The sequence below is a fragment of the Ornithodoros turicata genome, chromosome 1 (assembly GCF_037126465.1).
Source record: "Ornithodoros turicata isolate Travis chromosome 1, ASM3712646v1, whole genome shotgun sequence".
Classification (NCBI taxonomy): Eukaryota; Metazoa; Arthropoda; class Arachnida; order Ixodida; family Argasidae; genus Ornithodoros; species Ornithodoros turicata.
The window spans coordinates 34,827,881-34,844,391 of NC_088201.1; the positions used below are offsets into that span (position 1 = coordinate 34,827,881).

Sequence of the window (16,511 nt, forward strand, 5' to 3'; positions counted from 1 at the left end):
CAAGCGGCTTCCCAGAATATCGCTCAGCACAATATCGGGCATCCATCACGGTCTATCGTATATTTTGCACGCATGCACTCCAGTTTCGAGGCCGTGGTTCACACCTTTCTACGTGTTGTTCTTGTGTGAGAGAACATCAGCCTTGATTATGTCCAGCCGATTACGTGGAAGAAAGTGGAGCAACAACTCCGCGAGAGTTTTTCTCCCATGGGTAGTTCACGGGTTTCAATAGGTTCCCGTTTGTGAGTATTTGAGGTTTTCATTTTCGCTGCGAACAGCTCGTTCGGTCAATCCATTCGACTGCGGATGGCAACAGTACGCACAAGTCGGCTTCCATGGCTCTGGACAAATTCTTGGAAATGCGCACACGTGAATGTGGTCCCATTGTCGGTCGCACACAACGATAGCTCAGAACGAGCACACGTGTCTCGAAGATGAACAACCGTCACAGATGCGCTTGCGGACTGAATTGGAGTAGCCTTAACCAACCAGAACGGCTATCCACGACAATTAGCACCATTTTCGCTCCAATTGGGCCTGAATAGTCCATCTGTATGCGAGTCCACGGTTCAGCTCGATGGCCGCGCTAGTGGTTCCTGAGATTGAGGCAAGGATGCAGCCTGCTAGGACAGGAACGTATTAGCTGTTCCACATCTATAGCCCTGGCCACCAAAACAAGGTTCTGACCAAGGCACTTGCTAAATTAATCCCATGGTGTGTGGTATGGAGCTCTGTGAGCAAGGCTTTTCTAGCTTGTTGAGGGATGACAAACTGGTGCCATAGTGTCGCGTCTTTCTCAGCAGACAGTTCATGATGTCGTTGCCAGATGCCAGGTGGGTTGTAAATACTTGTAATTTAACCTGGCAGCTTCATTTGTTTTGTGATTGTTATGCAAGCCAATGTGTTTTCTTCGTTCTATAAAGTAACATGTCCCCTGGCTTTTGGTCTATTTTCAACTTCACTACAACGTGTGCCGATAACTTGCCAGCGTCCGAGACCATCGCTGAATCCGCGATGCTACTACGTACTGTCGGTAAGGGGCGGATCTAGAGGGGGGACAGGATGTCCTGACCCCCCCCCCCCGTCTGTCTTCACATAGTATTTAATTGATCTAGATCGTGTATCAAGGGGGGGGGGGGACGAGATACACAGGCTGAGTTTGGCCAGCAGCGTTTTCTTAGAGGATTTGGAAGGACTAGATAAGCTGACGCCAGCAATGACAATTCAGGGAATTCGTGAATTCCTAAATTCTCTCAACTCTCTTGTAATAGGTTATAATATCTAATAATATAACTGACGATATAAGAAAGATGAATATGTAAGGGGGTAGTCGAATACAGCAGGGTGGGGAGCTATCCCTCGTGCACGTAGTTTCAATTTATCATCCGGAAGATCGAAATATGGCAGTCGTCGAGAAAAAGACAGTGGTGGGAACCGAAACACGCACCTCTCGATTGCCGGTAGAGCGCGCTCACAACTTGCGCGGCTTACCGACCACTTACCAAGGGACCCCATTCAACAAACGCGACACCACACTCACTTTCTTCACATCGTCTCTTACAAGACTTTCCCCCCCCCTCTCTCTCTCTCACACACAGACAGACAGACAGACAGAGACAGACAGACACGACACCACATTACCGCCAGCAATGGGTAGAGTATCGCCACTGGCGATGAAACTCCCCAATTATCATCATTAAAACAAATGCCTCGTTGTTACGACACAGGACGAGGCAACGGAATCTGGTGAACATGATGGAAGGTAACTGTTCTGGCTGAGGCTGGAACACAAACAGGTACCTTACACGTTACTTTCAATCATATTCGATCATTGTCGGCTATGTACCTAAAAGCAGCAGCCACAGCGTGACCATCTGTATTCTGCAGCGGAATGTACATTCCGCTGCTGAGTACAGATGGTCACACTTTGGCTGCTGCCGCACTTACGTAAGTGCAGTGCCGCACTGGCTAAAAAAGGAAAACGTGTGAAAACACACGACATGGCCAACGTAACCAGAAGACAGTCTCTTCAATTCGCTATTAAAAAAAAAAAAAAAGTCGTCTCGCACAAGGGACTTCGCACCTCTGAAGCTGGCTCCTCCGTCAGTATGGCTCCTGCTATGAGACGGATGGTCTTGAGATCGAATTCCCGAAAACAACGGAGTTTCTTTCCCTTCTTTGTCGTGAAAGTGTCCGAAGTCGATATTCTTTGACAGCCGTTATAACACCCTTTCGTAACTGTTCATAATTTGCGAATGTTTAAATGCTCGCACGTATAGGTGGCACTGAAGTCACAACAGTTGCAACCGGTTATCCCACAGCAGTTAACTGACCTACGGCAGTATTCTGCCCATCGACAAGTGTTACCATTCGCTGCCGATTCACGAAACTGATGATCGTTGCAAGAATTACAGTTACCTGAATATGACGAACATCACGCGATATTCAGTGATTATCATGCGAGCGAGGATGCCTACAAATGTTAATAATTAAAAGGAACAGCTGATTAAAACAATAGATGTAGTTTGAAGGTATACCGTAAGCTGTTGAGGCGCAATCTCACACGTCACAATTGCCGTCCCAATCACAGAGTTTTTTTTAGATAATCAAAATTCAAAAGTACGAGCAACACTGTGCCCAAGTAGACACCAACTTCGCATAGACCGTCAAGTCCAGCGGCAAAAATACATGATGCATGAATTCACCGCGGTGTGACTGTTCTGTTGGGAGTTCGGAGGCCCGCGCCAGCACCGAAGGAAGCCACCCCCACCCCTCACCCGCCGCGAGTGCTCCGACTGGCAGGAAGGAAAGCGTTTGCGGATTCGCGCTCGAGAGGCGCAGCACGAAGCTATTCTCGAAAAGCGGATAGCAACGCTTTGCGTCTGAGCGGACGCGGCGCCGCCTCAAGAAACGCATGTGTGAATGCGCGCTTGCTTACGTCCGTTTTGTGTGGCTCTTCCTTCTTTTCTGAGCGCAACACCGGGTATCCGCACGAGCGATTATCGAGCGACATGTCCGCGGAGGCTAACGAGGAGGAGAGCATGCACAAAAAAAGATATCGCGGGAAAACAAGAGCATCCGAACGAGCACAAACTGAAACTTGATAGTAGCTTGAAAGGAACGAGTACTTTTGTATCTAGTATTCTGCTAAAATACTTTTCAATGTTAAGTATTCAGTCTAGTAGTTTAGTACTACTACCTGGTACTTATTAGTCTATGTAGTATTTATTCAGTTACTTTTCCCCGGTTCTTTGTAACTGAAATACTTTTTTGAGTATCTTGTACAAACCTGAAAAAATCCAGCAATTCGTTGTAGGGGCACTAAAGTGCAAAAATTTCTCCTCGCGGAATGAACGTTGCCGTTACCTTGACAATCGTTCCGTCGTTCGCGATTTACGTTTTCCCTCTTCTCTCCTTCTCGCGCGGCCTCCCACTGATCTAAGTTGTTATTGATGTCCTGAAACGATTTCCCGCGATAACTGGGCACTCTATCCGCACCGCCATGTCGCGTCTCTGAGGGGAGAAGAGGCATTGAAAGTGGCGGTTTCCTATGAATCTCGTTAATTTTGTATTGTCGTCATGGTAACAGTATCATCCATTCCACGAGGACAAATATTTGCACTTTAGTGTCCCTTTAAATGCAGAGAGAAGCCCCAGATCGGGAGCCGCGTCCATCTGAGGCTTCTCTCTCCATTCCACACGTTGGACTCGAACAGTAAACATGTCCACGTACAACGAACATTGTAAAAAAATGTGTATATACTCCTTGGGCAGGGCTGCGCAGCGTTGCTAATGTACAGCTCGGGACAAAAGATTGCGGAACACGGCACTGGTGTTTCTTTATTTCAGCAGTCCCCTGCTAGCTATCAGGAAGAGATCAAATAAGAAACGGGTGACCAGCTAGCACTGGTGCCACACAGGCTATTGCACAGCGCCCACTGCCCTTTGTACATTGAGGGGGCTATATACTTTCTCGTTGGAAGTTTGATCACATGGAAAAACTTTACCTAGCTATTTCACTCTTTTAAAGCAGGTTTTAGCGTACGCACGTAACGTTAGCGCCAGCATACAGGGCATTTTTTAAAGTATCCTTTACATAATTTTTATAATAAAACTATGAGAGCTACCAAGATGCGGTTTCCGCATATGGGTCATGAGGCCAGGCGGACATCCTGTCGCAAAATGTATATAACTATTGGAAGACTAATTACCTACAATTAATTATTTAACTTATATAAATCGCCGAACTTTGGTATGCAAATGAGCCGAAGCCGAAACCACGCATTTCTCGAGCAAGCGACGGCCGTTCGCGTCGGAGAGGGCCACGTGTTGTGCAGCGATGGAGCTCATTGGAGAAGGCGCTGATCTCATGGCCAGTTATTATTAATTCGGGGCTTTACGTCGCGAGACAACTGCGATCTGATGGCCAGATAAGCCGAAGCGATGTCGTTTCCGCGCTCGAGAAGTGCGTAGTTCCGGGCGCGTTTGCATAAAGCGGGTTGAGATCGATCTCAAGCTCGTGCTCAGCGTCTGAGCCGGTTGCATAATGCATATTTGAGTACGAAGTTGAGATCACGATTGGGTACTTTCTCATTTAACGTTCTCAAATTTTGAGACAGTTACCAACCATGCTCAAACACGTTCCCATCTCAACACGGCGCTGCTGAGTCGACGCAGACGATACCGTATCGTTGTATCGCTCGCGAGACAGCGAGTTTTTCGCGATCGAGATAATCCTCTCGAACATTATACAGAAACTATGGTGTACGACCGATTTCGTTTCCGTCGACACGCAATATTTGCCATTGCTTCTCTGGTAGCTGACGACTTGTAACACCCAACACGGCGCAACCGCGCGTTGCCCGTCGCATTGCGTCGCATCTTGGCGACCGGAAATTTTTTAATAACTACGGGCGACGTTGTGAACGTTCATGTTTCCACTGCCAGCCGAATTGTCAGAAGATTTACGATGGCGATTGCAAAGCGTTGTGGTCGTTTCATACGGTAAGACGTTAAGTCTGAATTTGTAGCATGTTACTTTGACCCCAAGGTACGTACCATTTTTACACTGAGCTATTATGTCTTCATACTCCGCAGACGGCCCGCGGGGGAACAAGTGAATGACGCTATGAAAAAAATTCCACGATGTCGCCAACTTTCCTAGCGTTGTGGGTGTCACAGACGGCACACATGTCCGGATTCAGGCTCCAAGATGAACGAGGAAGCGTACGTCAACAGGGAAGGTTTCAATTCAATTGCCGTACAGCTAGTTTTCGACTCCGCCTACAGATTCTTGGACGTCGTCGCACGGTGGCCAGGGAGTGTGCACGACGCTACGCTCTGGTTTCGGCCCATTTGCATACCAAAGCCTGGCGATTTATATCTCAAAGTACGCGCTCGTTCCAGGATTTTTTTTAAAAAAGAGGGTGGATTCAAGTAGTGATTGCCCTCAATTCTGCTGTCTTGTCGTTTCCCCGAAAACATCAAATTAAAAGGCTTTCCCACGGGATATCTGCCTGGCCGCATAACCCACCTGAAAAAAAAAATGGCTTTAACGAAATCCTATGTAGAGGAGCATGAGTTCCTCTACATGAGTCCTGACCAGACCTGTAAAAATTACTTTTCTGAAGTAATTGAATTACGATTACAATTACATGTTCACAAAAGTAATTAAATTACAGTTACAATTACTCATTTTCTATAGTAATTGAATAACGATTACAATTACTGAAAAAGTAATTGCATTACACTGAATTACATTCACAAAGTTGACTGCAATGGGCAAAGCAAACGACGTGCAAACTGCAAGATTTGATGTACACATTTATTGCACATGTTCTGAAAGATGGTGGTAGTTGTGTTTGTGGTAGAAAAACAAGTTAGAGAAGTCTTACACAAGGACAAGTCTCTTGCCACGTTAAAGAAACACCGAACATCACAGTCAAAAGGCTTTCTTTCTTCAGGTATGTGAACAAAGTGCATATCATCAGTGCAGCTTGTAACGTCCATTGGCTTTGAAGAGTAAGGTATTCTCAAAGTTCTTGTCTGTAAGGCTGCCACGTCTCCTTGTCATAACAATACCACCAACCGAAAACAGACTCTCCACTGATGCACTGCTGGGCAGCCCAACATTGTACTTCACGAACACCTTGAGCACACACGGAAGATCTTTCAAGCATTCTAACGACTCAGAAGTGCAGGTCGATACCCACAATTTGTACTCCTTTTCCCATGACGCAAGAGTTTTTCTCCTTCCACATTCAAATGTAAAAAATCTGTACCGAAAAATGTACCGAGCTGAATCGAGTCTTTGGGTAATCGCTGTGAAAAAAAAAAGAAAAGAAAAGAAAAAAAGAAACGGTGTGGAACTGACCCAAACTTTAAAAAGCGATAAAACTTTAAACATTGGGCCTTCCCAGATAGCGTTTAAAGTAATTCCGAAAGTAATTAAAAGTGCGTTACGCGTTACTTGTAAAAGTAATTCAATTACAGTTACAATTACATAAAACATAATGTAATTCTGGAAGTAATTAATTACTAAGAAAGTAATTAATTAATTACTAAGAAAGTAATTAATTACAGTAATTCGATTACTTGTAATTAATTACTTTACAGGTTTGGTCCTGAGCGGCGATGGTGGAATGTCCCAGCGGGCAGATGTTCGTGGTCTCACGCTAGGACGATGCCGGTAGAACTGAGGAGCGGGTGCTCCAGGCGCGTGTTCATCCTCGTCGTTGTCCACGGTCCGCCACAACTTCCCATGTATTTCTCCCTCCGTTTATGAACCTTAGAATTTTGTAGGCACGAACCGAGAAGAGTCTACCTTTTTTACCTCGATTTATGAACGGGTGAGTACAGTTGTCCAGGTCATTAACACATTAATTGATACCGAAGGTGCAAACCTGTATTGCTCCGTGCCCTACTCTGGAGGCCGAAAGATAAGAAAATGAACTTTGGATCGAAGTGCGAGAGGTCGACACTGACCACAAGTAGGGTTGCCACCAGGCCGGTTATTTGCGTGCTCTGCCGGTTGCCGGTAGGAAGGTGATGCCGGCAGCCTTTTGCCGGTATATGTGGCTCAAGACCTTTCATAAGGGCTTTTACGGGGTTTTCCCTTCAACATTCCACTACAGCTTGAATAAATCTGGAACGCAGACCCAGTTCTGCAGTCACCAGTCGTTTTCTTAGCTACTCATTCTTATTATTATTATCATTGTTATTTCTAGCATCAATGATACAGCCACACACAGGAACATATGTTTCCTCGTATTATTGTTTCAAAGCTTCAATCATATTTGTGTAACCTGTGAATGACCATCTTAGCCAAGTATAATGTATACATTTTGATGTTGTGTGTTGTTTTTTTTTTGTGTGTGTGATACATGATGTTTCTCAATGTATCCACTCCTACAATGACGTCCAGAGGACGTTAGTAGTATCTGCAAATAAATTATCTTGAGCAAGCACACTCTCTCTCTCTTTCTCTCTCTCTCTGTGTGTGTGTCCCGTCCACCCATCACCCGCTTTCCCTTTTCCACAAGCTTTTCCTCCTTTCCCATTCCACTTTTCTATTCCACCTCCCCTCCCTCGGCCGGTATTTTTCACTGCGAAAGGTGGCAACCCTAACCACAAGTGAGAAAGTGGGCATCTGCCTATTTTCAGAAATAAATAATGAATACCAATAACCGTAAAGCAAAAAATGTTACGCCGAGACTGGGAGGTGACGTGGGTTCGAATCCTGGCACCGGCTGTGCTGTCCGAGGCTTTTCCTGGATTTTCCGGCAGACTTTCCAGATGAATGTCTAGACAGTTCCCCCTGAAGTCGTCCCAGGACGCATACTAACCTCCTTGTCCCCCACCCCTTCCTGCTCTGCTCTCTCCATCTGTCCACGTCTGTACGGCGCTCATAGCCACAGTTGCCTCGCAGCGTTAACACAAAATTAAAAATTAGTAAATAAATAAATGTTATAAAATGTCACAATGCAGTTTCAGTCATTCTAAGACTTTCAGGTCCCTCCACTCACTGTGAACCTCAATTTATGAATACCTCGTTTTATGATTTTCCGAGGAACGCATGCCGTTCATAAATCTAGGGTTGACTGTATGTAATTTCATTCCGGTGAAGTCGTACATCTTCAAAATTCAAAGGGGTTGCGACAGGTCATCCCAAATAAATGTAAAAGTTTTCTTTCTAAAAATGTTCTTTGCATCGATGTGAACCTGCATTGAAAGTTTCACAGCAATGAGGGTAATAGAAGCGGAGAAAATGGGCACCGTGAATACCAAGCCCTCACCGCTGCCAGTGAGGCAGCGCACGAGAAGTCACGTGCTTACGGCTGCCAATGGGAATGGACGCAGCTCTGAGCTCTCTGACGTCAGTGCTTTGTTCAGGAGTGTGTTCGAGGGCTTATATCTCGCTAAGAACGACACGTAGAAGGATAATTCTTTTTTCCTCAGCATTCTGGCATGCGGTACAATGTCTCCATGACGTAATGAGTCACATCTATGGAAGTGTCCCAGCCCCTTTAAGGAATACTCTAGAAATGTGTATTCATCCTGAAAAAGTGTACAGAGTGCGTCCTCGTGCTATTTTGTGGAGTCCGCTTTCTCTTTTACATGTGCTTGCATCAGGAATTACGCAGACTGGGTCAAGCAAATGACAGATGCATACTGAAAATGTCATAGGTGATGCCTAGAGTCCAATAAGAATAAATAAAGAAAAGGGAAAGAAAGACCTCAAGTTGCTGCATAACAGTAACAGCTATCACCAGTATTAGATGGCAGCCCATCATTTTCTATTTGTATTGTCATCACCAGCTCCAGTTTCGGTAATATACCATTTTCGTTACCATTACCGTTCCCTGTGATCATGCACAACAGAAAATTCAAAATGTGCCAAAATTGCAGTTTTTGGTCTGCTGTTTGACGTAGGCCCATGAAAATTGGTACATTGACTGGAAATGATCCTGCCTCCTGCAAGTTTGGCCGCCATTGGTATCCTACAGTTATTGTGAACGCCAAGTCACTCTATGTAGCAACCACAGAAGCTTTGACTTTCATAGGGAGTAGCTAGGCACAAAAAAGCAGGAACAGTATACATAATTGTGGTCTATTCTTCCCAATATGATGCAAAGATGGCAGCATGTTTCACATATGTGCAGTTACATCTATCTTATACATATTTGCAACTACCAGAAACTGCCATTTTCTGTTTCTAAGTAAAATAAATTTGCAATGCTCCAGCAAGTTGTATCTAGAACAAGTGTACAGACACCATTTCTGCTGACTTGAGTCTAATGTGGTGGCTGGCTTGCCATAAAGGGTTAGTTTGCTGTCTAGACATTAATTCACAGATTTCTGTTGCAACGGGCAGTGAATTCCCTAATTTATCAAATCACTTCGTCACTTTACGCCGACTTAAGCAGCGTAATTTATTATTGACAAAATACATCATTGGAACCCACACCATTTTAAATTCTTGTGCAGAGACACATGTTAACAGGGTCAGTGTGACAACATGAGCGCGTTCCTACAATAACTCTGTTTGGGTAACTATTGGCACCATTTTCATGTGACCTGGACTGTGTGAAAGATTTCTTTTGGCCCTTCTGGCAGAATTCATCGCGTCCCATTATGGAAAATACATGAGGAGATGTGGGAGAGGACACTCACACATTTTCCACACATTTCATGCTGAGACTTTACTGCTTGCTCCTGCCCATGGCTCTGGGCATGGACCGCTGACGGTTCTCGCAAATAACTCTGGAAATATGTCATTTTTGAGCGAAAAGACTCGTAGAAGAGTTGATTGGAGTCAAATGTTTCTGCCACAGATAGTATTTATTTTAATTACAGTAGGGAGTGAACTTTTCCTTTCACCATATTATCATCATCATCCTGCTTTAAAAAAGAAAGGTGCTGTGCATCACATTTTAGACCTATTTTCAGTGTCCGTTTCTCTGCCTGTTTCGCATTCCATTCACAAAATAGCCAATTCTATGTTCCACAGAACTATATCTGCCATCATGGGTTTTCCTGTTGCTTTAAAGTGGAGACCTACTCTTATAGATTAATAACGACATCAGCAGAGCAAATCTTTTGTTGTGTTTTTTTTTTGAGGGGGGGGGGGGGCAACCCCCCCAAGCAATTTTAGTTTCCTGGTGTATTTTCCCATTCATGAATTTATAATTCATTCTGCAGAATTGTACCAATAAAAAATAGGATGCCTGTAAACTTCATACAATATACTGTCTATTTATCCTAAATATACAAAAAGGCCATCACGTTTCTTTCTTTAGGTCGGTGGCCTGCTCCGGAACCTTCCCGCTTGGTTCTTCAAGGTGCCAGTCGATGGGTTTATCATAGCCCATCAAGCGTTCCAATGCATCCACATCTTGAAATAACTGTGGGTCCACGAAGAGGGGACGGCCTTTAACCAGAAATGTAGTGAGGGCACCTGGAATTTCTGGAACTTTAACATCTGCAGCACTGAAGCTCATTTTTGTTTGCCTATTCAGAAGGGTTAAGGTTGTAGCCTCAAACGTTTGTGTTGAGGAATTGAAAGTAAGTTCAGTCACATATCTGCAAAAAAGGGAAAAGAGAACGGAATTACAAAGGCAATTATACAGTACAATACAACCAATATGATCTCCACAGAATACACTACCCAAATTCAGAAAGCAAACATCAACAACTGAGCGCTCTAAATGTTCAAACATGATGAAGCTAACTTTGAAGTGCAAGACTCAGGCATAGCAGTTATATTGTGACATTAAAGTGCTTTTGGCTAGTCTCTCTCCACTTTCATTTCACTTTGCTGATACGATGCAGCACGCACTTTGCGTAACTGTGCTGAAACACTAAAATTTCTTTTGACGTGTTTTGTAAGAACTCACGTCTTCCTTCAGACCTGGCATAGCATTTTGTGTGGCACTTCACTCATTAACCACATGTTACAGAGTTGTTGCATAGATCCAGAGTATAATGCACTGGTGCAAGGCACATCCTCAGGCTTGCGCCTTTTGTGCCTGGCGTCCTCATTTCTATATGAAATGAAATGAAATAAAAACTGATTTGATTTGATTTGATTTACACAAATTAGCAGTCGTGTAGCTCAGCACAATTGGCAGTACATATAGTCCACCTCCATTTATACTGCACTTGCAGTTCCCAGCAGAAATGTCCAGAGAGTGGGGGATCTGGATAAATAAACTCCAGAGGAGATGCGTCATCAGTTGTCAACAAAGCCTGTGCTTATTTTGGACGACATAAGATACATCCCATAGTCATTTGTATAAGGTTACCGTAGACATTCAGCTCCTGTAAACACCCACTTATGACGTTAACTTGAGAAACATTCTTCTGCTCAAAAATGCCAATGCCGTTCTCTGTGCACTTCGTGCATCCTCAAGAGTCAGATCACTGGGCTCCACACTCCTGGACAGCTGGAATCTTCACGTATAAGCTCTCTTTCTTCTTCTTGCATATTATAAAGCTTTGCTCGCCATGCTAATTGCTATTCCCTCGACACTCTGATTGACCTTTCCTAGTGGTGTCAGATGACTGAACAGGTCAACGTGTGGTATATGGTTACGATGGAAAAGAGGAAAATTCCTCAAAGCTGTTGCCCCTGCCCGACGAAATGTAGGGCACCCAGTGTCTCGGACTCAACACCAGACCCAACCGCAGCACACTATGTGCCCGACCCTCGTTACAAAATCCCCTTTTGAGCAGCTTTTTGACCCTGAACAATTACAAGTACATTTTGGTGGCGTTTACATAGCATAGGATTAGGCATACTAAGCCATTAGTGAACATGTTGGATCTGTCGTATTGTGCCATGGACTTTTTCCACTACTATATGGAGCATTTCCACAGAGACATTACATTTTCGTCAAACTACAAAGAGGTAAGAAAGCAGCTCACCTTTTTGCAATAAGATGGAGTAATAAGGGTGTGACAACAATAAAGAACGATGTAGTAGCAACAACTGTTAATGCCACTCCTATTGGTTTATCCATGAGTTTCTGTAGCAGGATGGGTTGAACGAGGACGCCAACAAAGCTGGTCGTCAATGAGAAACCTTTGACAAGTTTCAATGTGGACCTCAGTGATCCTGAATACACTATAGTGTTGTGGTTTTCGGCATCATACTGAAATTGGCCAGGTGGAGTAGATGTAGAACCGTGTCTGGTGGTAACACTTTTCATGGGTGGCCTTTCGAGGCATATCTAGAAAATCAGAACAGTTAAAGTTAGTAATGGAACCCTGCACATTTTGGAGGATCAATCCGAATCATGAATCCGAATCTACCTATAACACAAACACAAATCACTAAATCAAAATAAATTGGCGTCCGAAAAAGAAAAGAACTGCCAATGGATTCCCTGATATAACCACTCTAAAAAGATGGTCCAGAAATTTTGTCTCTTGCACATCTCCCGTATGCTGGGACTTTCCCTCACAACACCTTTTTCGAACACGAGGGTTGCTCCGAAAGTAATGCCTCCTAATTTACGTTGCGTGCCAACGACGTCAAAGGTGGCAGTTTGTGGTTCCCATGTAGCACTTGAACCTTGCCACCATTACCCCCAAACAACAACTTTATTTTCGACCTTGGAGAGTTTCATCGCCACAGGCGATACTCTACCCCATTGCTGGATGGAATGGGGGGAATAAAATAACGAGCCCCTTCACAATAACGATCGAAGTCTGATGGTGTCCAGAAATGTCAGACGAGCTTTGAGCGCAGAGCGTTGCTGGGCTGGATTGGGCCAGGGACCAAGCAATTTCAATAGGGAGAAAGGGCGAGAGTCCAGCTGACGAGTTTTGCACCGAACTTTAAAATGTCTCCCATCCCAACAAACTGGCTCGATATACGCACTAAATTCGACCTACGAATGGGACAAGTCTTCACCCGCCGGCTCCATGTTGCCTTTTCGCTATGCCCAGCCCTAAAATTCTGTCCTTGCAGAAAAACGACCTCTGACAGCTCAAGAGAAACTAACACGGTACCATACCAAAACAGCGAATCAGTAGTGCAATTGTCACTTGTTACCCTAATAGAGGCTATGTTTCTTTTTCGTTGATTATCCTCTACTCCAAATGCGTACACGAGAAAATCGGTGATACCGTCATGGACACTTGTAACACACACCGCCAACTGTTAAACTGGGCCCTTCTCTTTCTTTGTTGCCCTGAAACCTGGATGTGCTCCCAATCTTCACGTGGCGCAATGAACGTTCGACAAAAGTAATGAGTAATGCCACCCTGCATTACTCAGTCGAAATGTAATGCATTACCATTACTCATTACTCGCTGGCAAAATGTAATTCATTACCATTACTCATTACTCAAAAGTAATGCATTACTCCCCACCTCTGCTCGCAGACAGCTGGACGCCTGCTCCTGTTCAAAGATTTGTACCATGTTTGTTTGTACCATTGGTACCAGTTCAAGACGCATCACATGCATATTAAAGGTTGAAACCAACAAAAAAAATGTAAGTAAAATCAAAATGCAATCCGGAAACAAACCCCTAGAACATTTGTACCCAAGCAGTACACGAACAGCATCAATAGTTTTTGGGGCCGGCACGCATTGGGTATACTGGTGATCCGCTAAAGAGCTCATCCTCAAATTTGATAGCAAACGACAAAATCTTGAGGACTATACGTAGGTTTTATCTCCTATATTTCCACTTTTGTTCATGATAAAAGTACCCTGTACAAACAGTGAGAAAGGGTTACCAGTCGTGTTCTTGTGGCACATTTCCAGTTAGGACAACACGCAGTGTAAATGAGACACTTCGATGGTAACAGCCCACCACGAATGAGGCTTGCCATTTATAGCGCAAACAGGCCCAAAGTGGGACGAATTACTTCATGGAAATGCCTCAATTGCCCGTTCCAGGTTCCGGTAGGTTCGTGGTTCTTCAAGCTGCGGCTAAATACGGGCTAAAAAGAGAAACAAAGATGATGATGATGACGTTGATATTGGATTGAATTGTAATGACCTTCCTCTTAGTCACGACTTACTCAATATTATGTTCCAAGCTTCTGTCTACTATATATGTAGATACATAGATCCATTATAGTAGCATAGTAGGTCGTTCGCAGTGTACGATACTAACGACCTCGCCGACCATCTTTCGCTTGCCGCTGTCTGCCGCAGTAAGCACGTGCTTAGGCATCGTTAGGTCGTTATTGCTGTTTATACTACCGTACACAATGACGACAGTTAAGCGTGAAAGAAACGATGACGGATACGAAGACGAAAGCCTCGCCTCTGCGCCGAAGAAAGCCAAAAGAGATAAGTCCGTTGATTTATCACGCGTTAAAAATGAAGCGGATGATGGTTTGGATGAAAGCTGTGAACAGCAAGAAGAAATGACATACGAAGAAAAGCTTGCTTTCGTCAATGCCATCTCTCACCCTATGGCGTCCAAGAAACTTTGCAAAAAGCTCTACAAACTTCTTAAAAAGTCGTGGAAGCACAAGGGCTACGTCGTGAATGGATTGAAAGCAGTGCAGGCTGCAATTCGAAAGGGCCAGACTGGTCTTGTAATTTTAGCTGGAGACGTTGCACCGATTGATATAATCAGCTTTCTACCAGGAGTGTGCGAAGAAAAGGGCATCGCGTACGTTTATACGCCGTCCCGTAAAGACATTGGAACTGCTGTGGGTACAAGAAGAAATATCATCGTCGTAATGGTAAAGGAGCATGCAGACTACAAGCCTCTTATGGACGAATGCCTTGAGCAAGTGAGGGCACTTGACATTATGGTGTGACAATACATTCACGAAGCCATCGCGATAGTTGTTATCCATGTGTGAAGCATTATTTTCATGAATGAAGCCATTTGTAACATAAATACACATTTTATTAAAGCATGCAGTACCCTCTGATTTATTTCATTAGCCTAAGCCATGGTCACTCAATACTTAGTATCGAGGGACTGCGCCTAAGTCATTCAACAACGTCTGCAGTGTTAGGGGTTGGGCATGGTGGTGCTCTGCACAATCCTAGATGAGCACTGGAAGAAGACATGATATATGAGGCACTGAACATTCAATTCTCAGTTTATATATATACACACAAAGTTTTAAATTTACCTGTTACCACCACTCATTATCTATTGGTGAACCCTGGGACTTTTGCCCCCCCAATACTGTCCAGGAAGGCCAAAAACACCACAAAGGCAGCAGATATGGGCGTAACATCGGTTCAAACCTGCACACATTAGGATCAGTAGGTGGACACACTGCCAACTGATCCATGGATTGCTGAACTGCTGTTTCACCAAAAGGTGCCACGACTACATCCCTTCAAACGTCATGGTACATCGTCGTATGCCCTACGTCGACTTTTGTGCAATTTGAAGGAATACTGCACTGGGTGGTGAAGATATTTTAAGGGCAATTTTGTGTTTGTCCTTGGACCAGCACATACCTGCCCAAGTTTCTAAGATGCTGCAATACACGTAGAAAACTTGTACGTATACATGCCTCCAACATTCAAATTACATAATTAGGATACATACTGTCTTGTTCTTGCTCTCCTATTTTCCTTTCATGACTTCCAGTAACTCTGTTACATCTGCTATTATGCCTGTGGGGAAGCCCATACTGCATAGCCTATCTACTCAGGAGTTGACTTAACCTCACTGCATAGCCACAAGAAATGACAAGGCAACCTCAATGACCAACAGGCAAATATTCCTTTTTATGGCCCTTGACAGGGCCAAGTGGTATCGAGGAAGCTTTGTCCTTGGTCTGTACATGCACCACTTCATGCTGCCTAAACTGATATATTACAAATATAGCCGACTTAGAGTTCTCTAGGTATGGCTAATGAACGAACTGACTCTGAATGTTGCACAGTGCATGCGCACAGTGAATTCTGCGAAGTGTTCATCACTACAAAAGAACTGTGCAGTTGTCAGACTTCATTGTGTGATGTTCTTAGTCGTTTTGTGCTGTTTTGAACATTCATTTCTAGGTTACTTTCATTTTTATAATCAAGGTTACAGGCATGAAGGTTAACTGCTAGTGAAGAGGATTGCACTACCTATTTTCAAACAGTGTTTGACAAGATGGAAATTGATGTTCTGAGGTTGAACCACAGAAGAAAAGACAACACACAAAGCCTCAAGTGCCTAAGAACAATGAAAGAGGGAAGCCACTAAAAAGTTAGCCAACTGCAGGATTCGAACCCACATCTTCTGGATTACCGGTAGAGCCCTGGACTGGTAATCCAGAAGATGTGGGTCCTGCAGCTGACTAACCTTTTCAGTGACTTCCATCTTTAAGTGTTAGACAGCTCGATTTGGTGATGAGTGCTAAGCGCAATAGTTCTGTGGAAAAAACAGCTGTCCTTGCCAGGGGGATAAAGCATTCCCACGTTCATATACCTTGTGTCCAAGTGAACCCCATGGCACATTGTGTGTCAAGCACAACATACTGTGATAGTATAGACTTGAGCATGCTTGAAATCCCTGTGACAGGAGTGCA

At 44.2% G+C, this 16,511-nt stretch overlaps 2 protein-coding genes across 2 annotated transcripts; one reads left to right on the forward strand and one right to left on the reverse strand.

Annotated features, from left to right (window-relative positions):
- Positions 1 to 10,238: 10,238 nt before the first annotated feature.
- LOC135377962 (transmembrane protein 70 homolog, mitochondrial-like) lies at positions 10,239 to 13,968 on the reverse strand. The gene is made up of 3 exons (XM_064610745.1): positions 13,749 to 13,968; positions 11,926 to 12,230; positions 10,239 to 10,581 (listed from the first exon to the last, which is right to left on the reverse strand). The coding sequence occupies exons 1-3, from the start codon at positions 13,842 to 13,844 to the stop codon at positions 10,281 to 10,283; spliced, it is 702 nt and encodes a 233-aa protein (XP_064466815.1). The 5' UTR covers positions 13,845 to 13,968; the 3' UTR covers positions 10,239 to 10,280.
- Positions 13,969 to 14,112: 144 nt separating this feature from the next.
- LOC135377963 (H/ACA ribonucleoprotein complex subunit 2-like protein) lies at positions 14,113 to 14,889 on the forward strand. Its single transcript, XM_064610746.1, has one exon. The coding sequence runs from the start codon at positions 14,229 to 14,231 to the stop codon at positions 14,787 to 14,789; it is 561 nt and encodes a 186-aa protein (XP_064466816.1). The 5' UTR covers positions 14,113 to 14,228; the 3' UTR covers positions 14,790 to 14,889.
- Positions 14,890 to 16,511: the final 1,622 nt, after the last annotated feature.

Bases quoted from the DNA above. Each gene is read 5' to 3' on its own strand.
- LOC135377962 (XM_064610745.1), bottom strand. From the start codon at position 13,844: ATGGCAAGCCTCATTCGTGGTGGGCTGTTACCATCGAAGTGTCTCATT. The intron at 12,231-13,748 runs GTAACCCTTTCT...CTGATTTTCTAG, and splicing joins GTGCCACAAGAACACGACTG to ATATGCCTCGAAAGGCCACC. The intron at 10,582-11,925 runs GTGAGCTGCTTT...CCTTTTTTGCAG, and splicing joins CTCCATCTTATTGCAAAAAG to ATATGTGACTGAACTTACTT.
- LOC135377963 (XM_064610746.1), top strand. From the start codon at position 14,229: ATGACGACAGTTAAGCGTGAAAGAAACGATGACGGATACGAAGACGAA.